Below are 27,846 nucleotides of genomic sequence, written 5' to 3' on the forward strand. Positions count from 1 at the left end.
GAGATATAATTAAAGAGGCATCCCTTGAGATCTATCACATTTTGACTACAAGATTTGAAATCAAGCTACATCAAGTTTAGCATTCTTGTAAACTAATATGTTTATATATGAACAGTCTAGAACCACCTTCGCCTTCTAATGAACTAATGCATTTCAACATGTCATGTTCTAATAAAACCATGCTTATTTTGCATTCGCATGTATGTAAATTAGTTGGGCTCTAGGATGCCAGATTTCTTACATCATGAAGACCCTTTAAATGAGCTTGAAATTTGTCTAATGAAAAGACAATTCATGTGGTAGACTATAACTAATGAAACAAAATAAGGGCTTTGGTCAATTTGTTCCAAATTGCATTGTCATTGCATTGACTTGGTTAACATGCCCGCCTACTATTTCTATCCATCATATATCATCATTACACAACCAATAAACTCACACACATAATATCGCACACACATGCATTCTATTGAGCTGCAAGGATATTCCAAAACATAGGTGCCCACAATGAAAGTGGCATATGTATCATATAGTACATCAACATCAAGTTCTTTCAAGTATGGTTGCTCTTGCTTTAAAAGTTACAACTTAAGCACATCACTCATAACTAAATAATGAGCACGGGAACCAAAAGCTTTGCCAACATCCCTAATGTATATTGTAAACATTTTTTACACGGCGGGCTATCTACACATTCAAGTCCATTTTGAACATTCTAGCCACCTTCTACATTGTAAGCATCAATACTTGTGAACAATTGAAAGTAATTGCTAATAACATGTCTGTAGTCACCCCTACCTCAAACATCAAGTCATCAAGCATAATACTTGACATTACTATGGAGTACATCCAAAACATCCTCTGAAACCTCCCATATCTCACACATTTGGTGAAAAATTAAGCTCCATTAACAAATCCTTATTCAAATCCTATCCCCTAACAAGACCATCTCATCTAACATGCCCACAATGTACCCACCCCTGCACTGTGAACGTTAATCTTCGAGCCTAATTACCCAACCATCACTACAGTGATTATGCAGTGCCATTCTTTAAATCCACCCATAAACTCGCACATATGGTAAACAAATTAAGCTCCATTGATCTATCCTTAAATAATATCCCCTTACATGATACCACCTCACCTTGTATGAACATGCCGCATGAAACTTCTCACACTTCGTGCCTCTTCGTAGAAACAGTGATATTACCATCTTACTGTGCACAAACATCTTCAAGCCCCTACCTCAAAGTTCTCGACACGGTAAGTCATTAAGCATCTTCTCAAGTAAATTATACATGAAGATTTAATCGGTGTGAGATCAATCCACGACAAATTCTCCACATAAACTTTAGTAGTATGCCTCCTCAAGGATAGCACCAATATGTGTGCCACTAGTTAATGACTTTGGATACAAGCCAAACTGGTAAGTGCCAGGCTCCCCTTCCAACCCATACTAATCACATGCAGCATGCATGTCCCATCCTAAATCTTCAAAGAATCAAAAACCACCCAGCTTGCATAACGAATGCCCTGAGAGATTTGGACATACTCAAAATCCCTGGCAACTCCATGGGCATTTGAAAGTCAGCTATCCATACTGTTATACAATTGATAAATTAATCTCCATAGCTCTTCAATAATAGCTTCAAAGCATTCAAACTGGCGAAAAACAAGACATTGCGGCATGTACCCACCATTTGAATTCAGGTCTTCTTGTAACACACTTGCTTAATTACATAATAGATACTGGTAACTTTCAGATTTCTGCTCAAACCAACCAAAAGGTCCATCCATAATATTCCCTATTAACCCCTCAGGAGCAGAAAACATCCACCTTTATTAAAACAACAAACAAGCAAGAGCTTTTGATTGATTACATTTGAGATTATCTTTTGATATTTGCAGCTGCAAGAGATTTCTAAAAGCAAACATTTACCTACCATTGACTGGTTTGTGCACAAGAACCCAACCTCAATATAATTTCAGACCAATGCCTCTCTGCAAAAGGATCACAACTTCAGAATTTGGCAGAACCAGATTCAAGTATCCTTGAGCTGAACTTCAAAGCAAGGTAGTCCGAATACCCACACTAACAACAGTGATTCGTTTAATACATTTAAAGCCTAGAAGACAATCACCCTTCATACTATGCAAGCAAGTATGAATTCACTCTTGAGACTTCACCTTGAAGGTTTTAATCCCAAAATACCTGGAGCATAGTGCCTGCATTCAAAACTTTGTGCAGGGAGTTTCCCTCACCAACACACAAAAAGAATGATGATGATACGAAGGATATTGATGATGAATACAAACAGTTTGAAAATTATGATGCCAAAAATATAACACCTCCAAATATTGCAGCAAAAAATCAAGAGAAAGTATTAGACTATAACCCTCTAAAAATAAAAAGCCTTTCATTACAAACAAGCCAGGTTCTCACCATATTACTGCATCAGATTGGTTGTCCACAATCTTCTGTATGCAAGAGATATATTGTTAAGAAATTCCCTGACCAACCTTCTTCAAACAATCAGTTTAGAACCTTGAAAGCAACATAGTACATGTATCATTTCGAGACGAGCCCACCATTCTATTTGACTTTTTGTGAAAAAACCAGCCATATGCAAAGGTTGAGATGAGCATTCAACCTGGAGGAAGCTACCTGTCTTATTTCCCCTAATCTGTGAGCAAACAGAATGCACGTATTTGAAACTGTAGGACAGAGAGTTTGGCTGATGACTTCGTGGCATCACCCAGCACATCACCTAACAGGTTGTTGATTGTAATGGTTTTTTTCTTTCTTCTTTGCAGCGGCAAGTTTTGCTGCTCTAGCAGCTGCTTCAGCTGCAGCTGCTTTGGCAGGTCCATCACTTTCTTTGAAAGATTTCTTTTTCTTCATTGATGCCATCCTTTTCAATAGCTCCTTTGGATCTGCAGGCCTGGAGTCACCTTCTCCTCTTTCATCTTCATCTTTGGGTACACTGGCAGTATCCTGGGTGCTCTCTTCATTCTTCCCTTCCTTGAAAGACTTCTCCCGCTTTGCAGCTTTGCGCCGCTTGGTTCTACTCTCGGTAGACACTGCTCTATTTTCTGCTTGACTGTCAACATCAAGGTTTGAATCCACTTCCTTTTCAAGGACAGGAGATTCCAACTCTGCTAGCAATGAATGGATCATCACTCTCTCTCTCTCTCTCTCTCTCTCTCTCTCTCTCTCTCTCTCTCTCTCTCGTACAGGTTTCTGAAATAAAAGAATAATCAGATGCACAAGAGGCCACCTGGACAGCATGCAAATATCAAAAGCCATCTAGATAGGTAAAACAGAGAAACCAAAAGAAGTCACATGCTATTAGTACAAAAATGCAACTTGCTCTCTCTCTGTAATCAAGTGCCTACTCTACTGGTCAGCCACTGTGTTGTCAACCCACAGACCTGGGTAGTCCATGCATGTATGCACACATGTGCATGTGTATGTGTGTATATGTGTTGAAGATACCTGCCAATATACTTCATCCACTCAATGTTCAATTGCTTTTTGCAGCACCAATGTGAGAGATACTAGGATGTTCAGCAAATATGAAACCAAGCTATCTCTCATCTCTACTCTTCTAGTCATAGGACTTATCTTTTCTGTTCATAGGTTTCTTTACAATACGATACATTCATTGGCATTTCTGTTGACTATTCTTGGATGGGACATCATCTTTAGTTGTACTGTGTTCAAGTCTTATAGGCCATCTTGGCCTTTTACAAATGTCAGGACAGGGCAGATTTACCGCCTGAGGAAAGCTAGTGTTGGTAGCCTGCTTTGATCAGATTCTAACGGTAGAGCTCTTTGAGAGGATATTCAGTGTGTATCTGATGGATGTGTGTGTGCACGCGCGCATGTGTGTGTAATGATATGCAGTAAACTATCTGTGCCAGATGAGATTGTGCAAGCAGAGCTAGCACCCCCATGGTGGTTGTGGCTCTCCTCCAGGTGGTCACATACATTCATAGATTACAGGAGTTGACTCTGGACACATACCCCAAGTTGGCACTACACTCCAGTTTTAAGAAACAAAAATTTGTGTTGTTGGACTTTTGCTTTTGAAGAAGTCGCAATCCTATGTTCTTCGCATACTGAAAGCAAAGAAAGATTATTCTGATAGCATGAATTCTGAAGAAAGGGCTAAAATGTAGCCACAATCCCACATATCATGAATTGTGAAAGAAATGCAAACACATTTTTCTGGAATATAGATTATTGGAAAGGTCGCTAAGCTCCTAAAATTTCATTTGCAGTCAACAGTGAAATCATGCGGATGTCTAGGGCCTATGGATGGGTCCAAGGCTATTCATTTTGTTAAAAGATATATTTGGCCTAGCATTAGAAGAGATGTTTCTCACTGGAGCGAGTCACATTTGCAATGCCAACAGATGGGCAAATGAGTGCTTACATCTGAAGCTAGGAATGTGGCTTTACTTATGATGCTTGAGTGGTGGGTCTTCATGCAATTGGTACTCTTACTGATGACATCAGATAGAGATTTACATGCTTACTGCAGTGGACTACTTTCCAAAGGGGTGAAGGCCAAGGTGATAAAGCAAATTGAAGCCAAAAATGTACCCAAGTTTATTTATGAAGACACTTCCTATAACTTCCAAATTCCCTGGAGTTATCTGATAATGATCCTAGTTTCAGAGGAGATCAAGCACATTGACTTGACAACTTGAATAGTCATGAAACCATGCAGAAGGGGAAAAACTGGGGAAACAAAGTGCTCTCTCACCCTTCCAAGTACAAAGGTTTGCTTCCAGAAACCAGCACCTTTCATGGAGACTTCGTATTGAAAAACTACAGACAGATCACGTTGAAACTGATTCTCTCTTATGCATCAGTTTTTCTACTGTTCTCTAGGAAGTCTTCCTTCTTCAAGGAACAAAGTGATATTGCACAGTATAATTAGAAATAAATTCCTACAAAGACAAACCCAGAACTGTCAGTCTACACCTTAATTGTTCTTTGGTGTCTTTGCTTTGGTGTATCAACCTTCACAATTCCTTATATAGCCCCTGATTCACATGATCCTTATTGACAGACCACACTCTTGTGTGTGTCAAGCTTCACAAACACACTTGCTTGATGGCTTGCTTTGTCATGCAAATGAGATCAAATTTCTTTTGAAGGTTTTCAAAAACCCGGTCATCGAGTGCACATTGGACATCAGCAACCTTTACGCTTTCAAAATCAGTAATTTGGCAAACTACTAGGGCATTGATAAAGCCTTCACTCCAGCAGCATATTCAAGCAATCAATAGTCAAAATACTTTGGCCTTGCCATTCTCTAGTTGATTGTCTAGTTTGTTCTACATATATTTTCCCCCCTCTGCTCTTATCAATATTATGTTCTTATAAAATCAAAACCAGTGATCACTCAAAACAGTAATCCAAGCTTCCTATGTGAAAGAAACACTCACAGTAAGAAAAGAGCATTTCCAACTACATGGGCTATCCCAGAGAATCGTCTTTGACAAAGCACTCTCTTCACTTCAAACTTTGGACTTCTCTTCTAGGCTATTGGCACATATTATGCTTTAGCAAAGCCTATCATCCCCAAACTCATGGCCAAACAGAGAGAGTCAATCAAGTCATTGAGGATATCCTAAGAGCAAACAAGAGCCTGAGAGGTAGATTGATTACCTTTCTCTAGTGGAGTTTGCAGAAAATACATCCTATCATCAAAACATTGGAATGAAACCTTTCCCTACCCTGTATAGACAAGATTTCTTGTCTGCAACTCTATATTAAATTTATTTGAGGCCTCTAAAGATGCCAGAGGATATGGAAGAACAAGTTGCGGCTATTCGATAAGATATTAGGGCTGCCCAAGACCAACAAAAGTCCTATGCTAACCCTAAGAGGACAGCTCAAACCTTCAAAGAAGGAAAGAGACATGGTTTTCTTGAGAGTCCAACAAAAGAAAAGTCTGCTAACTCTCAGCAAGTGCAAGTAACCTGAAGTATCAAGAAATCAGTAAGCTCAAAGAATGGACCAGTAAGAACTGTCGGTTTTGAGATATGGGTTTTACTTTAACTAATACACCAGTGAAGACCAAATCGAGGCACTTTTGTCTGGGTTTTACAGCAGACACTAACAAAACCAAATTTGCAGCCCCCAAATTAAAAAATAATTTTTGCACATATCCTCACAACTGAAAACTTAAGGTTGATCAGAAGTATCACAATTCTGCTTGTTTTTCTAATGTATGATCATCAAGCCCTGGATTAGTCTTGATTGGAATGAGGCCCACTGACTGAAGGCATCATTGCAAAACAAAGTCACTAAATGATAACTAAGATAGCTCTCTCATGTGCATATAGACTAGGTATTTGATGTTCACATTTGTTGAACAGAAATCATTCTTGCAATGGACGAACAGAGTCCTAGAGTCAAATTTTGTAACTCTCAAGTCAAAGCAAGTTTCACATGTCCATGTGAAGAGTAGGATTTTTACAAACAACTTGTGGATAGATATGTGTCTTGTTAGCATGGCAAATTGTATCTTTATGTTGTTTCTGTTCTTGTTCAATTCATTGCGGTTGGTTCAGTTCCTGTGCATGCAGGAAGAATTTATCAAGTAATCCATCAAGACCTAACACTTGAATGTATAGTTCCATGTATCAAACCGTTGATCTCAAATTCTGGAGCAAAAAACTATTTTTAAAAATTGAAAGCCTCAAAGATAGGTAAAGTTCCAAATGACACTGAATTGCAAGAATGTATACTCCTGTGCGTCTAGACTATGGCAATTGCAAGATCCTATGTGGATTATGGGAAAGATGGGACTTCCAAAAATGCATTTGGAAGGGTAGATGAAAAAAACAAAAACCTACAATCCAGTAAGGCAGAGGCAAGTTCACAATTAATAAAGAGGATGATTTCATCTTCAGGACAAAGGTTATACACACACATACTTGCATTGTAGGGTGTGTTTTAGATGCATTAGCCAGTAAACATGGGAAAAGGGCTTTAAAGTTGTGCATTGAATAAGGTATCGTCATCTCATCAGTTGTCCTCATGCCTAGATTCTGAAGCATATAATGAGCCAGTACATCATTCATCTGACCTCCATAAACTGGAGGACCATGCTCCAATACATCAAGTACATCATCTACATACAAAGATACATCCCATCCAGTAGATCTGCAGCCATTAGACAAATTCCTACTCTATTCCCTGTGAGCCATCACTGCTGAATACTTTTCTATTTGGTTGGATTTAAGAATTTAAATGCTTGTACTTGTGCAAACCACCAGACTCACCCCTTGATGAAGATGAGCAATATCCGACAATAGTAATTTTCAAACCAGCCTTCAGTAAAAAAGGGAGTAGACTTTAACTTGCAAGCACTTAATCTTAAGGACTGAAATTCAGCAACACAAAAACAAATCAAACAATGAAGCTAGAGTGCTCCTACACCACAACACAACTAAAGATTGGCCCCGAAGGCGGGCACCCCTTCCAATATTCCTTTATCATTACTGAATTACTGGTATAACTGTTCGGAAAATCATGCTCACTGGATTTCTGATCTCAGTCTTCAACAAATCATAAGTGCTCTAGAAACTGTCAGCAACATACATAGGTGCTCATGCCAGCAACAAGACCAGACAATCACATGCCCAAGATAGCAGTGCCAGCCCTAGAGAAAGTCATCAACTCTCCAGACCAGGTCATGAACAGTGAATTTTCCACAATCAGCACAGAACAAGAACGATATGCACTCCCAGGTGCAATCTAATCTAAGAATGTCATGATCCAGCCTGATAAAGCCACAATTGATCAAAGAATGCTCGTGTGTTCCTACTTTCCACCCATTTTTTCCACTTTTCGATTATGTAATTAAGTTGTCCTTGAAATGTAACTGTTTGGCAATTTTTTATATTTAAGTGTCTTGGCCCGAAACTTCAGCCCATGTCAAAATTGATGAATTAAATGGAACTTTCACATTAAGGTTCGTTTAAATTGAATGAATTAAATGTGCACACAGGCTTGCCCATGTTTAGCACAACTCGTGCAATGTTTTCCCAAAGAGTCAAAGATAAATCATGTTCACATGACAATCAACAACATATGGCTGCTATTTGCAAGTGCCTGACTGAACAGTGTTATGCCACCGAGAAATTGCCACTTATTTAATGATAATCTTCATGCATGTTTCTGAATCTTAAAACAGTATCAATAAAAAATTAAATCAATTAAAATGAGATAAAAAGGAAATCATTATGCATTGCCACTTTCATCCCTTGTCTCCACTTTCCTTCACCAACTCTCCTACCTTGATCATGATCATCATCATCAACTTTCTTTCTCCTCTCTTCATCATTGTCTTCATTGTACTCCACCTTCAATCAATGCAGACTGCTGCTGCACTGCCCATTATTGTCGATGCATTAACCCCAATTGTTTCAGCTCCCCATCAATGCTGCCCAGCCTCCACACCTGCCATATTTTAATTCCAGCCACATTCCCCTGCTCCAAAGGCTTTCGCCAGGCTGCTATCCCAAAAGAGTCCAGCTATATGGCAATGTAACTCCTTTTTTTTTTTTTCCTTTTTCCCTTTTTTTTCTTTTTTTTGGTGTTTTTGGGGGGGGGGGGGGGGGGGGGGGGGGGGGGGGGGACAGTGGTTAACTCAGAGACAATGAACACAAAGAATGAATGAAATGATATGACTATCGAATATACAATGCTCGTGCAACAAACACACTATGCAATGAATGAATATTGTACCTTGAACTCCTATATCTCAAGGATCAGGACAAGGGTAATGAGCTGGAGAGTGTGTCATACTCCGAACAAATCCCGAATCACAAAAGGCAGCCTCCAGATGTCAAACACCAGCAAACACAACCAAGGAAGGCTGGATCTGATGCAAACTGCAGTGCAGGAGAGAGAAAGACTAAAAACACAGATGAGAAGAGAGAAAACAGCAAAAGCAAGCTGCAAGAGAGAGAAAACAGCAGCGACAGGCTGAGGAGATGATGGTGACAGCTTGAGGAGAGAGAAAATCTACAAGGTGGCAGCTGGAGCCTGCAAACGCAACAGTATACTAACGTGGAAAGCTGTACGCCAGCTAGATGACGGACAACAGCAGTCACCTGGCTGGAAACAGCAGCAAACTAATGACAGGGGGCTGGAAATAGGCACCAAATGAGTGAAGACTGCAATGGAAAGCTTGGACTGCGATGTCCTTTGCAAACAGGTGTGGGCAGCAAGCTGAAAACACCTAAAACCTACAAAAATGAGATTAGGGCTGAATGGAGGGCAACATACCTATTTATAGAAAGTTTGGGCCCTCCCAAGTGGGTTTGTGCTTATGGGATACGGACACTCTCTAGGAACACATTTCTTTTTAAATAAACAAGGTTTCTTCTTGAATTAAGCATGTTTTGGGGCTCTTTAAGTGAAGCTAATGCATTTTTAGCTCAACTGTGTGGGGTCGGGGTGTTATATTAATAAGGTAAATTACGGGAAACAAGCACGAGGGATGACCGTCCGGGAGCCTTGGGCGCCCGAACGGGGTTTAGGGGAGCCTAGAATTAAAGAGAGTCCAGGAATAGTAGGACTCACCAAGAAATGATGGCTGGCAATCGGATCACGATGGGAGTTGCGAGCAATTAACTAGGCAAGGCTGGGAGGAAAAAACAAATCTCGTGCCCCTATTGAGAATCGGACTGAGTACTCTTCCGTTCTCCTCATCATACTAGTCTCTTCATTGAATCGTCATCTTGAATATAACATTGGTATCAGAGCCGCCATCGCATCCTGCTGGAGCCGTCGGGTCCTGTTTCAGCCAGCAGGTCCTGATTCCGTCAGTTATTCATGAAGTTTTTTTTCGGTGATTAAGGCGTGAGGGTCAGGCGACTAAGGCGAGGGCCAAGCGACTTCACAAACACGTCACCTATCATCTGTTTCACCCATCATCCGTTTACACTGGCCGCAGGGAGACGTATAGTGTGAGACGGTACTTCACATACCACACGTCATACACGACTGTCTTCGGAGAGCAGTAATACAACGGCAATCAAATCCGTCACCAGCCGACTGAAGCCAGGAGTCAAATCCGTCACCAGCCGACTGAAGTCAGTGAGACCTGTCCTCTACATAGAAGACATATTGATGGTTCACATTACCATTCGGAAGGGGGATATTTAGTCCCCTTCTTACTAGTCGTTTCTGCCAATAAGCTTCATTTCCAGGGTGACCGGCTTCGTTCGGGAAGATAAAAATTATCCCTCACTCTTCGGGCTTATTAATAACACCATCAACAGTTGCCCTGTTATTATAACCAGGGAAGTACTTTACTTTGTATGCAAATTTCTTATCTTTGCTTTCCGATTACAGTGTATTCATGGCAGACAAAGGGAAAGAGGGAGTAATGGAAGGTTCTAGTTTTGGGGACCACCCTATGGTAGATCCCCATGAAACGGAGATGCAAGAAGAACAGTGGGAAGAATTCTTTGCCACACGAGAACAATTTGATGATCTAACTGCTCGTGTGCAGGCACAGGGGGTTCAAATGGAATTTTTAACTCAAACACTCACTGAAATAAAATCTCAATTAACTTTAATACTAGAAAGGGATAAAAATAAGATAGAAACCTTGGATATCCCATCTTTATCGAAAGATTTAGATGTTACTATGCGAGATCCTAAGGAACCCCACCACAAGTTGAGGGATAATCCAGTTCTAAAAGATATGAAACCCCCTCAGTTTCACGGGGAGGAAAAAGATAGAAATAAAGACACTATCTTTAATTTTCTCCAAAAATGGGAAGATTTACACAAACTTAAAAATACTCCACCACATCTCCAAGCGCTGGAGGCTAGTTTAACTTTGGGACCAAAGGCATATAAATGGTGGCGAACTTTAAAGGAGGCAAATAAAATACCTGAAACTTGGGCTCAATTTGAATCCGTCTTTTTGAAAGAATTCCTTCTTGAAAATGAAATGGAAAGAAATTGGAAAGATTGGGATTATGTCAAACAAAAGGAAAAACCCCTGCTGACATATTTGGAGGAATATCGTGAGATAATCCTCAAATTGGAAAGAATAGATGAATTTCAAAAGACAAGAGAATTCATTAGGGGACTAGATAAGACCTGTAAAAAGGAAGTAAAAAGGAACCTAAGACGCTGAAAGAGGCAATTAAATTTGCATTAATCAATGAAGATAGTACGCGTCTAGGTACACTCACTGGTCTCACTGATACGGAGCCCAAGTCTAAGGAATTAAAAACCTCAAAATTTGTAGGCAAATTTAAAAGGAAAATGCCATTTTTTAAGGGCAAGAAACAACCTTTTGAAAAGAACCAATATGTAAGGCCAAAATTAAGTCCAAATGACTTTGATAAGGCCAAAAAAGAAAAGTTGTGTTTCAATTGCCTATCCCCTAACCATGCTGCTTGGAATTGCCCTCAAAGGAAAAAGGAGGAAGACAAAGGAAAGGATAAGGACAAGGGCAAAGGAAAAGAAAAACAAATCCATGTAGTGTAGACTCTAGAATTAAAGGGGCATGAAAGGTATAAATCGTTAGAAGTCTTGCACAAGGATGTACAACGCAGGTGTTGTATGTCAACTTCTATGTGGCAGCCTACCTTTGGGCCACATGATTTAGTTAGAGTGCATAAATTGATAGCTGGAAAGAGGGTTAGAGTCATGATTGATGACTCTGCTACCCACAATTTCATAAATTATGCACTTGTCAAAAAATTGAAACTTCCCCAACAAAAGAGTGGGCATCAATATGTTGTTCGTATGATGCAAGGTCAAGATAATAAAATATGGGATACAATGGTATCCAATTTGGAAATTGAGATCCAAGGATATAAAGATAAACTTGATTTCCAAATTAAGAATATAAAAAGAGCCGATATTGCTTTAGGAGGGAGTGGCTATGGGGATTGGAACCATCCTTAAAACGTAGTTATCATCATAATACACTGGAATTTGAAAGGGATGGTAAGACTTTTGTAATTCAAGGTGAACATGAAGTATCTGATAATCCTTTGTTGTGTTCCACTGAGGTTCAAAAGCTGATAAAGAAGGAAGTTTATGAGGTATATATGTTATGGTCTCTTCCTGTACAAAACACTTTTACTTTCTGTAATATAAAGCAACAATTTTCTTATATTTGTGAGTTGAATGTAAATAATGAATTAAGTAGTTTGTTAGATGAATTTAAAGATGTGTTTCCTTCTGATTTACCAAGTGGCCTTCCATCAAATAGGGGTGATATAAATCACCCAATTAATACAAATAAGGATACACACCCTATTTCTAAACCACCGTGTAAATTAAGTGAAACACAGCACCAAGAAGTTGAAAGACAAATTAAGGATTACCTTGATAAAGGATTTATACAACCCAGTAATTCACCTTGGGCTTCGCCAATTTTATTAGTAAAGAAAAAAGATGATTCTATGCGACTTTGTGTTGATTTTAGAGCACTTAATAAAATAACGGTGAAGAATAAATTTCCTATGCCCAAAATGGAAGATCTTTTTGATCAATTACAAGGGGCAAAATTCTTCACAAAGATAGATTTAAGATCAAGCTATCACCAAGTAAGAATTAAGGCACAAGATGTTCCAAAGACAGCATTTCGTACTAGATATGGGCATTATGATTTTTTGGTGATGCCTTTTAGCCTCACTAATGCACCAACTACCTTTATGAAGCTGATGAATAGTGTGTTACGGCCCTATCTAGGACATTTTGTAGTAGTCTTCTTGGATGATATCTTGATCTTTAGTAAATCAAGAGAAGAACATATGGAACACTTACAATTGGTATTCCAACTGTTAAGAACACATTCCCTTTATGCGAAGAAAACTAAATGTGAATTCTTCGCACAAGAGGTCAAATATTTGGGGCATATTATCTCGAAAGAGGAAATCAAGATGGATCCAGAAAAAGTAAGGGCAATTATTGAATGGCCATCTCCAAGGAACCTGGAAGAGCTGCAGACCTTCCTAGGTTTATCTAGATTTTATCGTAGATTCATTCGAGATTATGCCAAAATAGTTGTTCCAATGACAGACCAACTTAAAGGGAAAGGAAAGAGCTTTAATTGGGGAACAGACCAAAATGAAAGTTTTCAAAAACTTAAGGTAGCTATTCCTACAGCTCCAGTACTATTAATTGTGGATCCCAATTAACCGTTTGTGGTTGAAGCCAATGCCACTGATAAGGCGATAGGTGTGGTTTTATTACAAGAAGGTCGACCATTTGCTTTTAAAAGCAAGAAATTAGACCGTGCAAAACAGAATTATTCTGTTTATGAGAGGGAGCTGTATGCAATAATACATGCAATGAAGAAATGGAGGCACTATTTATACGGTGCCAAACTTTTGATCTTGTCGAATCATGAAAGCATTAAGTGGCTTAATGACCAACCGGATCTACAAGGGCGTAAAGCCAAAAGGACCGAACTCCTCCAAGAGTTCGACTATGAGATAAGATATAGAAAGGGAAAGTATAATATAGTAGCTGATGCACTCAGCAGAATGCCTATCATAAATGAATTGAGTTTTACTCAGTTCACTTCCGATTTGCTTGAATCTTTAAAAGGGAAATGCCAAGTTGATCCGGCATATTCCAATATATGGGAAGCAATAAAAAATGGGGATCCAAATGAAAGTGCCTCCACTGAGGAAGGAATATTTGAGGATGTTCAACAAAGAAATGGAGCATCAGGGGTTGCTCAAACCAGATTCAAGTGGAAGAATTTTACCATTGATAATGGTTATTTACTCTACAAGGGTAGGGTATGTGTCCCGAAAGATAAAGAAATAAGGCGCCAGATACTCTTTGAGTGTCATGATACCCCTAGCGCAGGACATCCAGGAGTTAATAAGACTTATAGTCTTATTAAACGGCAGTTCTATTGGCCTGAAATGAATAAGGACGTCCTTGACTATGTGGTTAAATGTAATAAATGCCAGGTTAATAAAGCTGAAAGATTGAAAATGGGAGGACTTCTCCATCCATTAGAGATTCCTTCAGGAAAATGGGAGAGTATCTCCATGAATTTTATTGTTGCATTACCCAGAACACAGAGGGGGCACGACTCTGTGTGGGTGATTGTGGATAGGTTAACCAAAATGGCTAGGTTTATTCCAACTTCAATTGATGTTAAAACACCAGAATAGGCTAGATTGTTCATAGAGAACATATACCGATTGTATGGCCTTCCGGCAAATATAGTTTCTGATCAGGATAGAAAATTTGATAGTCAATTTTGGCTTGCGGTATTTAGGAAGTTGGATACTAAACTTAGCATGAGTACGGCGGAGTGTTCACACCTATGCACACACACTTACAATAATGTTTGCTCACACAAAGGTTATAAATAACTAACAAACCCCTTCTTGGATCATGGGTGGCTGAATCCATGGCCTGAAACATAAAAGAAAATGGGAAGATCTTAAATCAAAAGAGGCAAGTCTAGTCCCTTGTAAGAGATTCTTGAGCGCAAATATACAAAGTAGAAAGGTTATTTGTGACTAGAGCTGGAATATGGCATGTTCTACCAACACGCTTGGGGACTCAAAGTCGGGCATGATATTTAGGTGCATGGCACAAAGGCTAATCAAAGGCCACCAAGGCTCAAAGGCATCATGCACATAGTAGAGGCCCAAACCCAAGTATGGCTCTCGAACTCAACTTAGAGGCCATGGGAGTTGGTTACAAACCACCCCTCCCCCCCCCCAAACGGAAAAAAAAAAAGAAGAAGATATCATTCCTTTAGAGCCTTAAAGGAAAAATTTACTCGGGAAACCATTGAGGATTTAGAATTTGGACGGAGCAACCCACACTGTTATTTGAAACATGGAATTTTTAGAGATATAGTCATATTGTTTAGACCTTTCCTTTCTTCTTGTAACATCGATCAATTGTATGACCAACTCTTCTGCAATAGCTACATTTTGGTAAGTGGTTTTTAATATAAAATACTCTCGTAATCATTTCTATATTTGTCTTGTCAATCCTCGTCCATAAGCACGGCAATCATTTCCTCATTGGACATTTCACTGTCTTCCTTGGGCAAACTGTTCAAAAGTATAGCCTTCTTGTCATCATCATCCAAACAACTCCAAAGGGTGGTAAGTTGTTCGAGAAGTAGACCATCTAAATGCAGTTTGAAGGTTTCTACGCAATTATATGGAATATTAAAAAGTTGCATTTTTAAAACTAACTTTTGTATTTATATTTGCCCCAAATGTAGCATCAAGAGTTTCCACTCGACTGTTTTGCTAAGATCAGATAATGAAGAAGATTATTAGAGAGACCAAGCCTAATGATTGCCAAAGTGCTTTCATTTTTTCTATCCACTCTTGATGGAGCTTTGGATTCCCTCGAACATCTTCTAGTTCTCTTATATGAACTATCCTCCATGCACCATATAAGGATAAGTTGGGTTTTAATTCTTCCAAATTGCAAAGCCAAAGCCTAAGAACTTTTCAATGGTGATCCAATACTTTGACATGCCAATGGAAGATGATATTTTACTTATGATAAGAAAAACCCAAAGAAGTACAAATGACAAGTCTAGTGCAAGTTAAAAGATGGTGTTGTTATAGACAAGTGGCTATTGACAGGTATCACAAGGACATCAAATTTTGAGATGCTTTAATCTTGTCAATAACATTTGATTAGGTTATTAATCAAATGTGCAAGGTTGATTAGGTTATTAATCAAATGTGCAAGGTTGTTGAGCACATGTGATGCAAATCGCAATTATTTCATGGTAACAAACCAAAGACCCAGAGGATGCAGTGGGTGTCAAAGGCAAAAGTTGTAATAAGTTATGGCTAACAGATACTAGTTGGTACCTGGTGTCAAATCTAGGCCTAGACAAATTTATTGGTCACTAATGTCACTGGTGACATTAGAGACTAAGCAGTATTTATGTAATATCCCTTCCCACCCCTTCGCATAAGAACCACCTCCCTCTTTTTAATTAAAGGTAATTGAAATTTCTTTATCACCCTCCCCTCCCTGTCATAGTCGAACAGGTGGCGGGGGAGGAAGAAGGCGATGATGACGAGGGGGGAGAAGGAGGAGATGACACTGACGAAGAGAAAGAAGACGATGACCACAATGAGGATGATGATCCCAAGGGGGGAGGCCACACAGCCTACCACCCCCCAAGTCACCTCGCCCAGTCCGCGGCCCAAGTTGGGCTCCCCATCGCCATGCTCACTCACAGGTGGTGGGTAGGGGAGACACCGCCACCACCACCAGCCCATTTCCTCCCCACCTCTCCCCCATTATAAACTCCCCCCCTCCCAAAGGAAAGGAAGAGGCCTAAACGACACGCTGAGAGAGCGAGAGAGCGAGAGAGAGAGAGAGAGAGAGAGAACCTTCTAGAAGGTTCTCCTTCTCTTCCCCTCCTTAGAGGGTGACCACACGCTCCTTCCCTTCCCCGCGAACTTAATCCCTATCCCATGGGTTTTTCCCCCTTTTTTGCCATCCACTTGAGCAAGAGGCTACTGAAATTCCAACCGAGGTTGTGCCTCGAAGAAAGGAAAATCAAGAATGGCCCCCAAGCGAAGTATCTCAAGTATGGATGGCAATCCCACAATCCACAATGAAGCCTCGGGCAAGGGTATCACCACCAATACAACTACGGTACTAGATGTGAGTAATGCATTTCTAAGTTGTTAGCTACTTGCTTTGATTTCCGCATGGGACATATCAGGCCCGTACTATGCCACACGAGAATAGGTCATTGGAAATGATAAATTTCATCCCGAATATTTGAAGATAGGGTTTGCGAAGTGCATGTATCAAGAGAAGTAAATTGCATCTAGTTGCTATGCAATAAAATCCATATACAACATAAGCAGCATATAAGATTCCAAGGTATTGTTGACTCCCCTTTTCTTGTAAATAATAGATTTGTTTTTTACCACACTAAAAGTATGTTGTAGCTTGCAAGCTTGACGGATTGCATTGTAAGTAATCTAGTCTAGAGGAAATTCATCCTACAAACTCTAGATCTTTGCCCAAACTATTACTAATATCACAAACCGATAACTCATATTTAATAGATTGGGATCTTGAAGATGTACGTAGTTAGCACAAACAACGATCATAAGGACTAAAACTAAGATGCCTTCAGATCCGTCTGATAACTACTACCTTCATCAATTCAATTCAGGTTAGGCTAGGTACAAACAACAACTCTAGGCCTCAAAGGCAAGTGGAGAGCTCTAGGGATAAGAAACCCTAAGTCAAAGGAAAGGCCAATACTTTTATACTTGTTGGGAAGAATGTTGGGTTGTCAATCAATGTAAGTGATCAATAGAATTTACATTTTTGCATAGTTGTATGAGACCCTGACATATGCCTTAGCCAAAGTGTTAAGTAAAATTTTGCATAGTATCGCTCTTGATCCCAAGGGGAAGAGCGAATATGCAAACGGAAATGTTATCGCATCTATTCTTGCATTGTTTGGAAATACAATTGGTTTTGTTGGTTGATCAAGCAGCACCCTAAATGCTTTACATTCAACTGATTGTTGGATTGTCGTTTGGATTATTATTCCCAGTGCTTGTGATTAATGGCAAATTCATGGCAGGGATCTATGAGGACAAATTGCCATGAGAATAAAGGAATGTTTTCTTGAAAGATGATATTAGGCTGACTTCCTTGACTGTGCTTGATTCATAAATGATTAATTAAGGAAAGGTTTTTGCACACATGGATCACCTCCAAGATCGCACCACGGATCAACCCGAAAAGGGCACTGCTTGATTCATGGACCGAAGGTCGAGTGGTAAAAAGACCAACCACGGAAATGGTGTTTCACTCCTAGGCAGCTTGTGGATCAGGTGGAGCTTTGGACACCCCTTGCCAAGTCTAGAACGAAGTTGAGGATCTCTGTGGCCCCAACACCTGTGGCATTGGAAGATCCTATTGCAGATAAAGGATGGAAATTGTGGTGCCATGTGATTTGGACCAGTTACTTCTACAGGGCAAAAGGGATGTATAATTTCTCATGTATGGATAAGAGACAAAGATTAACCTAAAGATAAGTTAAGGAACTTGTTTGAACTTGTTTGTCAAAGGATTGCTTGCTCTATATTCGTGTCTGTGTTGTAAATTACATGAACAAACCCTATTTCCTTAAAGGCTTAATTAAGGAAGTTGATTTTAAATATCACATATAAATGTGATAGGTCCTAATTAAATAACTAAAGAACACCTCTTGAGGGAAGCGGGTGAGCGGAAACCCCAACGGATCTGTCCTACGGTAGGGTGGTCCCAGAGAACTAGAGACTTCTTACAAGGTTCTACCAAGAACCGATCCTTAGTAATTGTTAGGTTAAAACCCCAATTCATGCCGTATTAGGGGACCGAAATATCAGAGTGCAGGCGATCCAGAAGCGTAGGATAAAGACTCAGAGTGAACATAAAGAGAGAGAGAGAGAGAGAGAGAGAGAGAGAGAGAGAGAAAAGGAGACAATGTAAACGCAGAAAATTTGCAGTGTAGTATGATGTACAAGAGTGCAGAAATATACACAGGGGCAGAGGAAATATCTATGGTCTCCGACTTGATGACCTTGATCTCCGTTAGCCCGAGCACAGTCTGTCTCAGCCAACAGGTCTCAAGATCAGAATCTAAATCTGAATGTTGGAGTGTGCCACAAACTGGCTATAAATAGCCAAAAAATAGGAAATACCAATACCAAGTCAGCTGTATTAAATGCAACCGACTGCAAACAGTAAAGTGTCAATTTGCACTGCTGACGTGGCGCCTAATGACGTGGCACCTACTGACGTGTCCTCTACCATGCTATGCTGACGTGGCACTGCCGTACTCTACTGCCTGTCCAAGGGATGACTCTACCTCTAACACCGAGGATGCAAACACTGCTCCAGAATCCTTCTTGGTGTCCTTCTTGTCTTTGTCGAGGCAATCCTTCTTCCAATGACCGGCCTTACCACAAATATGGAAAGTCGATTCCTTCTCCTTGTCCTTCTTGGATTTGTTGTCCTCCTTCTTCTTCTTTTGGTCCTTCCCCTTTTTCTAAGAGGCTTGACCAACCAAAGCCTCCGATTTGGAAGCATTCTGTCCCTTCAATTGTTCCTCTTGGTCCAAGACCATAAGAACCAACTCTTCCCACCGAAGAGTCAACTCCGGCTTTGAGGCAATAAGAGCGGAATAAAAGGTATCGCATCGTGGCAGCAACTCGTACAACAAAGTGATCGCCATGTCTTCAGAGGAAATAGGCTTCCCCGCATTTTGGACCTGCATCTGAAGCTGTCGAAGCTTGTTGATGTGCTCCCAAAGCAAAGAAGACTTATTCACGGACAAGGTCCGCATCTGCACCTCCAAAGAAACCCTCTTCATCGGGGTCATCCGGTTGTACATCTCGTCGAGGCCCAACCATATCTCTCGAGCCACCGTCAAGTGCTCCATGTGAGCTATCACGGCTGTGGTGCAAGACAGAAAAAGAAATGAACGAATCCTGGCATTCAATTTGTCCCAATGAGACTGGGCTTTGGTCAACTCCGCAAGAGCATTGGAAGAGAGTTTGGACTCATCTCTCACCGAGGGCCTGTTAATCTCCTCCATCACCAGTTCCGACAAATCATAAGACTCCAAAATGGCCAACATCATCACCCGCCACATGCGGTAATTGTCACCATCAAGCTTCTGATCCGATGGAAGAGCCGGTAGGACAGGCACCTTCCTGTCCATGATCGCCTGGAACTCCAAATCAGTCTGCAATGCCTGCACAAACGCAAAATCAGCCCCCTCTAACTATGTAAACGCAACCTTCCAAGGTTGGTTCCTCCACTACCCAAACCTTCTTCACCCGCCAGAGGCGATGAAAAGTTAAAATCTGCAATGGAAGGCCTAAAATGCAGCCTTCCTCCCCTTCGAACAGCAATAACCTACAGCAAATTTACCAGTTGGACTCCTTTCCCGCACACCCACACTCGCTTCAACCTTGATCCGATGCGCAGCCCTCCCACTCGCCCTCGAATCCTGGAAATGCAGCCTTGTGTCACGCTGAAATCTCCTCTTCACGTAAGTTCAGCACTCAATCAATCCATCTTCACCGCTCTGATACCATGTCAAAGTGCAACGATGCAGAAGCGTAGGACAAAGACTGAGAGAGAGTGAACAGAGAGAGAGAGAGAGAGAGAGAGAGAAAAGGAGTGTAAATGCAGAAAATCTGCACTGTATTGTGTTGTATAAGAGAGCAAAAATATACATGGGGGCAAAGGAAATATATGTGTGTGTCTCCGACTTGATGACCTCGATCTCCGTCAGCCCGAGCACAGTCTGCCTTAGTCAACAGATCTCAAGATCAAAATCTGAATCTGAATGCTGGAGTGTGCCACAAACTGGCTATAAATAGCCAAAAAATAGGAAATACCAGCACCAGGTCAGCTGCATAATGCAACCGACTGCAGTAAAAACTGTCCGACTGCAGACAGTAAATTGTTCGACTGCACTGCTAACATAGCGCCTACTGACGTGTCCTCTCCCGTACTGTGCTGACATGGCACTGCCGTACTATGCTGACGTGTCCGACTGCCTATCCAAGGGATAACTCTACCTCTAACAAGAAATGGAACTATGCCCTACGGGTAGAGAGGTTGAGCGATGCATCCCTCCCATTTCCCATTCTCTTTGAACCAAGTGCGGCATGGATCTGCTTCGGCTTAGGTATCTCTACGTAAAGTAGGATGTCCATGACCCGGCACTAGAATGTTGTCACGAGACCTTGACTACTAAAAACCCAAATTTCAGGTCGATCCCAGTGGGTTCGGCCGCGAACGTTCCATTGCGAGGTGGACTCCAGAAACCTTAGGCGACAAACCTCATAACATTCCATCGACGTGCCGGCGGCGTCGCTTAGATTCGTCTCTCGATGGACCGCTAAAAATGTGCATGGACAGACGATAGGCGAGCACGTTACAATTGGCATCAAAGCGAAACTTCGTAATGATATGTGATTGATTAATGTATGGTTCGTAGACATATCCTGAACAGAATAACCTAAGGCATGGCTTGATTGTCAGGCACCTTCTGCACCCATGAATACTGACATACAAGAGAAGAAATTCCTTCTCAAGCAAATTAAGGCACCCGATTTTGGTGGAAAAGGGATAGACGTCACAATGGAGGCAGAAACATGGATTAAGTCGATGAATGCTTATTTCTCTGCTGCAAGAACTGCTTCTATCAATCAAGCAATAATAGCCAAACTTAAGTTAGTTGGCCAGGTTCAGATATGGTGGAAGCAATGGTGCAAAGATCAAGGTGATCAAGGTGTTTCTGAAGCCGCTATCACTTGGGTTCAGCTAAAAGATGTTGTACACGGACAATACCTTCCGCCAACTTATCAAAGTTTGAGGATAAATGAATTCTTCAAGCTCAAGCAGCTAGAATTAACCTTGGAAGCTTACTATTCAAAGTTTATAACCCTACTAAAATATGCGCCAACTATGGATATTGCGCAACAAGTATCCAAGTTTTGTCATGGCCTAAACACTCCTCTGAACCATTGTCTTGGAGCAATGCGTCCAACAAACTTGCAAGATGCATTACTTCGAGCAAAGCCAATCATCCAAGAACTTAAATCGAGCAATTGTGACAAAGATGATTCCCGAGATCAGGACAAGAGATGCCACACATGCGGAGAGATAGGGCACATCCGTAGGAGATGTCCCAACCATCGATGCTTCCACTGCAATGAGCTAGGGCATGTCCAAGCAGACTGCCCTGACTTAAGTCTAAAAGATATTGAGCCTTCAAGAAAACAAAGCTACACAAGTGCAGTCTTTGGATATATAGAGGAATTAGATGAAGACGAAGACCTAGAATCTACTACATCTCTTCAAGATGATTAGAAATCCTAAAAGGTTTATCGACATGTAATACAACGTGGATTGGAATAAACCTTACTCTTGTAACTACAGTTAACCCAAGTGATATGAGTTGCATCAATTTTGAGCCTAGAATTTACAAGAGATCGGAAATACTTTAGCAAGGGATGACAAGTATAACTTACGATGAATTTCTCTTAAGTTGTTTCTTCTTAACCAAAATAGATTGGGTCTTGCCAGAATGTCAAAGCTTGGGAGTATTCTTTGGTATTACAAGCAAAGCTAGTTATCCATGGATCTCAGTCCAAATCTAAAGAGGACAATTCGGAAACAAAGTTTCCGAGATAAAAGGATCACTTCGATCTACTAAAGGGATTTCTAAAGAAGACAATCCTGCCAAAGACAACCAAGAATCTTGTGACCCCAAGTGATAAAGCTCCACGTTGTTTCTATTGCAAGGAGTTAGGTCATTTCAAAAGGGAATGTCCAAAGCACCCCAAACACCGATACTCCTGGTGCCACAACATTGGACATATCCACGTCAATTGTCCCAACAACACTCAAAGAGGACTTAAACTTACAAGGAATGAAGTTGTACAAGCTTTAACAATCCAAAATCTACTAGGAAATTATCTAATACCTAGGAAAAACCTAGAAGATACTCGTGAGATGCAACTACAATAAACTTTTGTAATCCAAACTCGAATATATCCAATACAATAAGTAGTTGTTTCAAAAGACTGTATGCTTATGAGTGACCAAAGTGTCGCAATGAATGTGTGATGGGTCCTACCCCACAGATTCCAGAATGAAATCCCTAATTTCTTCCGAGATGAGGACATCTCCAATTCTCTAAGGGGAAGAGGATGTAATATATCCGCCCACCCCCTTCGCATAAAACCCACCCCCCCCCCCAAATTTTTAATTAAAGGTAATTGAATTTTTTTAATCACCCTCCCCCCCTGTCATCGCCGAACACGTAGCGGAGGGAGAAAGAAGGCAACGATGACGAGAGGGAAGGAGGAGATGACGCTGACGAAGAGGAAAAAAACGACGACCACAATGAGGATGATGATCCCAAGGGGCAAGCCACACGGCTTACCACCCCCAGCTAGACTCCCCATCACCATGCTCACTGACAGGTGGTGGGTGGAGGAGACACCACCACAACCACCAGCCCATTTCCTCCCCACCTCTCCCCCATTATAAACCCCCCCCTCAAAGGAAAGGAAGAGGCCTAAACGGCACGCTGACGGAGAGAGAGAGAGAGAGAGAGAGAGAGAGAGAGAGAGAGAGAGAGAGAGAAGTTAGAACCTTCTAGAAGGTTCTCCTTCTCTTCCCCTCCTTAGAGGGTGACCACACGCTCCTTCCCTTCCCTGCGAACTTAATCCCCATCCTGCGGGTTTTCCCTCCTTTTTTGTCATCCACTTGAACAAGAGGCTACTGAAATTCCAACTGGGGTTACGCCTAGAAGAAAGGAAGATAAAAAATGTCCCCCAAGCGAAGTATCTCGAGTGCGAGTGGCAATCCCACAATCTGCAATGAAGCCTCGGACAAGGGTATCACCACCAATACAACTATAGTACCACATGTGAGTAATACATTTCTAAGTTGTTAGTTGCTTGCTTTGATTTCCGCATGGGACACATCAGAGCCATACTATGCCACACGAGAATAGGTCATTGAAAATGATAGATTTCATCCCAAATATTCGAAGATAGGGTTTGCGAAGTGCATGTATCAAGAGAAGTAAATTGCATCTAGTTGCTATGCGATAAAGTCCATATACAGCATAAGCAACATATAAGATTCCAAGGTATTGTCGACTCCCCTTTTCATGTAAATAATAGATTTGTTTTTCACCACACCGAAAGTATATTGTAGCTTGCACGCTTTACGGATTGCATGGTAAGTAATCTAGTCTAGAGGAAATTCATCCTACAAACTCTAGATCTTTGCCCACACTCTTACTAATATCACAAACCAATAACTCGTATTTAATAGATTGGGATCTTGAAGATGTGCGTAGTTAGCACAAACAACGATCATAAGGACTAAAACTAAGATGCCTTCAGATCTGTCTGATAACTACTACCTTCATCAATCCAATTCAGGGTTAGGCTAGGTAGGCTAGGTACAAACAACTCCTCCAGGCCTCAAAGGCAAGTGAAGAGCTCTAGGGATAAGAAACCCTAAGTCAAAGGAAAGGCCAATACTTTTATACTTGTTGGGAAGAATGTTGGGTTGTCGATCAATGTAAGTGATCAATAGAATTTACATTTTTGCATAGTTGTATGAGACCCTGGTATATGCCTTAGCCAAAGTATTGAGTAAAATTTTGCATAGTATTGCTCTTGATCCCAAGGGGAAAGCGAATATGCGGATGGATATGTTATCGCGTCTATTCTTGCATTGTTTGGAAATACAATTGGTTTTATTGGTTCATCGAACAACACCCTAAATGTTTTTACATTCAATTGATTGTTGGATTGTCGTTTGGATGATTATTCCCAGTGCTTGTGATTGATGGTAAATTCATGGCAAGGGTCTGTGAGGATAAATTGTCATGGGAATAAAGAAATGTTTTCTTGAAAGGTAATATTAGGCTGACTGCCTTGATTGTGCTTGATTCGTAAATGATTAATTAAGGAAAGGTTTTTGCACGTGGATCACCTCCAAGATCGCACTACGGATCAACCTGAGAAGGGCACTGCTCGATTCACGAGCCGAAGGTCAAGTGGTAAAAAGACCAACCACGGAAATAGTATTTCTCCCCTAGGCAGCTTATGGGTCAAGTGGAGCTTTGAACACCCCTTGCCAAGTCCGGAACGGAGTTGAGGACCTCCGTGGCTCCAACATCTGTGGCGTTGAAAGATCTTATTCTAGATAAAGGATGAAAATTGTGGTGCCATGTGATTTGGACTAGTTACTTCTACAAGGCAAAAGGGATATATAATTTCTCTTGTATGGACAGGAGACAAAGATTAACCTGAAGATAAGTAAAGGAACTTATTTGTCGAAAGATTGCTTGCTTTGTATTCGTGTCTGTGTTGTAAATTATGCGAACGAACCCTGTTTCCTAAAAGTTTTAATTAAGGAAGCTGATTTTAAATGTCACATATAAATGTGGTAGGTCCTAATTAAATAACTAAAGAACGTCTATTGAGGGAAGCGGGTGGGCGGAACCCCCGATGGGTTTTTCCTACGGCAAAGTGGTCCCAAAGAATTGGGAGGCTTCTCACAAGGTTCTACCAACAACCGATCCTTAGTAATTGTTAGGTTAGTACACCGATTCATGCAGTTTTAGGAGACAGGAATGGAACTATGCACCCTACGGGTAGAGAGGTTGAGTGGCGCATCCCTCCCATTTCCCATTCTCTTTGAACCAAGTGCAGCATGGATCTGCTTCCGCTTGGGTATCTCTACTTAAAGTAGGATGTCCAAGACCTAACACTGGAATACTATCGAGAGACCTTGACCACTAGGAACCCAAATTTCAGATCGATCCCAGTGGGTTCGGCGCGAACGTTCTATTGCAAGGTAGACTCAAGAAACCCTAGGCGACAAACCTCATAACATTTCATGGGAGTATCGGGCAGCGTCGCTTAGATTCGTCTCTCGATGGATCGCTAAAAACGTGCCCGGACAGCCGATAGGCGAGCACGTTACAATTTAATTAATTAATGCCAGTTTAAGGTTCAACAATTGCTTCAACAACTACTCGAGGATACTTGGAAGACAAATTAGCCTAGCCAATTTAATTTTTGGCTAGTGAAATTAATTGTGTAAGCAGTAGAATAATTATTAAGTTAATTACAAAATTAATATTTTAAAAATTAAATTTAATAAGCTAGATAATGCTAGAAATTGGGATTAGAAGGCTGCCACTTGGCAAAACTTACCCATACTAGTGGAAAAACGTTTTTAGGGGCTGGTGGAAGTTTATTCTAACCGTTGTGAGAGAGTAGGAGGCTGTTAGAGAGCAAGGAGAGGCTAGTAATGTGATTAGCAGCCACCAAGGATCAATCCTACATCATGTGACAACAATTTGAAGCCCTCCACAAGCGGGTGACAGTAGCTCAAGGACCTGGTGGTGTGGATGACAGCATACAGGAGGGGACAGCAGTCTTTCTGGTCGTCCTAAGCTGAAGGTGACAACTTTCATAGCTGTTTGAGCAGGGTAGCAGTAGCATACAACATTTCTCACGATGAAACTCTGAAATTTCTCTCTCTATAGAATTCTCTCTCATCCCCTAGCCATTTCTCAAGTTGTCTCAACATTTTCCAGCACTTTGAGCCATCAAAGGAAGAGATGTCAATCAATCTCTATTGTTGTAAACCCTAATTTACAGCAAAAATCAAGGTTTTGACAATTGCCTCAAGATGCATGCTCAAAGTTGAGGGCCTAAGACTTGAATTCCAGTAACTAAAATTGAATAATTTCAAGGGGACTCAAGAGGCCACATAGTTGCACGAAACGCCATTTCTGGCCCTCAGAAACGGCGTACCATTTCTTGCCGTTTCTGCTACGTAGAAACGCCATTTCTGACCCGCCTCCTTTTTTTGACTTTTCAACGCATTCTTTGCAAGCCTTTTTAGGCGATTTTTCCCTACGTTTCTTAGCCCCCACGTGAAAAAACGAGAGCCTCGATTTGAAAATTGCTGCAGCCTGCGCATGCTCGTTTCTCGAATGTTGCCGGCAGCCATGGGCTCTGCACACACTTGCGTTTTGGCCTGCTCTCTCTCTCTCTCTCTCTCTCTCTCTCTCTCATGAGTCCCTCTCAAGCTCTAACCTCTCTCTCTCTCTCGACTCACACACACACACAGTGCATACACACAATCGTGGGCACTGGAGTTTGGGCCTTGGCACTTGCAAGTTGCTCTCTCTCTCTCTCTCTCTCTCTCTCTCTCTCTCTCTCTCTCTCTCCAGCAAACTCAGGATTCAGGTGGGATCAAGCATGGAGTCATGTTACAGTGGTTCAAGCTTACGGAGGTGGTGGTGACTCCAAGCGGTGGCAATGCAATCATTGCCGCATTCAAAGAGGAGGAGCAGCCACAAGGATCAAAGATCATCTTGCCCATGTGCCCAATAAAGACATTGGTCCAAGGGAACATGTACCTGCTGATGTTAAGGCTTCCATGGAGCATTGGAGGCCCAGCCGCTTGGCTCTTATAATGAGCTAGAGAATGGTATTCAGGAGTACTTTAAGAAGTGGGCAGACAGAGATTTGCAGATGGTCACGAAGCTTGAGGATGAGCTTCTCCTGTTTCGTAACCATAGCCTCTCCTTTGGTCGCTCGACAACCCAGCTTCGAGAGACACAGTTGCAGCCTGTGTCTTGGTGGGAGAAATATGGGGCATCTGCACCTACCCTAGTAACTTCTAGGCTGAGGCTCTAGCTTTTAAGCACTTAGTATTCATAGATTGCGCATTAGAAATGTTGTGCAATCTGAAATTTCTTTTCTTGTGGATCGTGACAGAAACACCTTGCTATTCGAGTTCTTTCACAAGATTGCAGCTTAGGCCCATATGAAAGAAATTGGAGCACTTGGGCCCTCTTCCATACAAAGAAGAGGAATCGTTTTAGCACATCTTAGTTGGAGAGGCTGGACTTTTGTCACTGCAACCTTTCTTGGGAATAAAGGGCCATCATGCCTTTTATATGTGCATGGGTGTGTGAACACACCCTTAGCACATTGTACTTTCATACATATATCTATCTAAAACCTAAAGTGACACACTCGTCATTGTACCTAAGAACGTGTTCACTCTATGCTTTGCTCTCTCGCACTCTCCTTGTCTCTCTCACTGCGCGTAATGACTGTCTACCTCGATCTCCGTGCCTAATCGATTCCTTCAAACCGGTATCAGAGCGTAAGGTGCTGCAGACGGTCATCAGGCAGAGCCAGCTCACGTACAGCAGGTGGATGTTTTGTATGTCAGCAGAC

General features: G+C 41.3%; 1 protein-coding gene across 2 annotated transcripts in view; it reads right to left on the reverse strand.

Moving 5' to 3' along the window:
- Positions 1-1,102: 1,102 nt before the first annotated feature.
- Positions 1,103-27,846, reverse strand: part of LOC148035736 (uncharacterized) — a 40,393-nt gene continuing 13,649 nt past the window's right edge. The window contains exons 3-5 of one of the 2 annotated variants that reach the window (XR_015690865.1): positions 2,444-3,156; positions 1,944-2,001; positions 1,103-1,805 (exon numbers count right to left, since the gene is read on the reverse strand). Coding sequence is in view for 1 of the 2 variants with exons in the window: in XM_087677754.1 (XP_087533880.1) it covers positions 2,765-3,156 (392 nt within the window). In the remaining variant the exon portion in view is untranslated. Of the gene's footprint in view, positions 1,806-1,943; positions 2,002-2,371; positions 3,157-27,846 lie in introns of those variants that run through there. The other variant, XM_087677754.1, reaches the window with a different exon arrangement.

This window comes from Lygodium microphyllum, chromosome 5 (assembly GCF_053477565.2).
Source record: "Lygodium microphyllum isolate KBCC chromosome 5, Lygodium_microphyllum_v1.1.10, whole genome shotgun sequence".
In the NCBI taxonomy this organism is placed as follows: domain Eukaryota; kingdom Viridiplantae; phylum Streptophyta; class Polypodiopsida; order Schizaeales; family Lygodiaceae; genus Lygodium; species Lygodium microphyllum.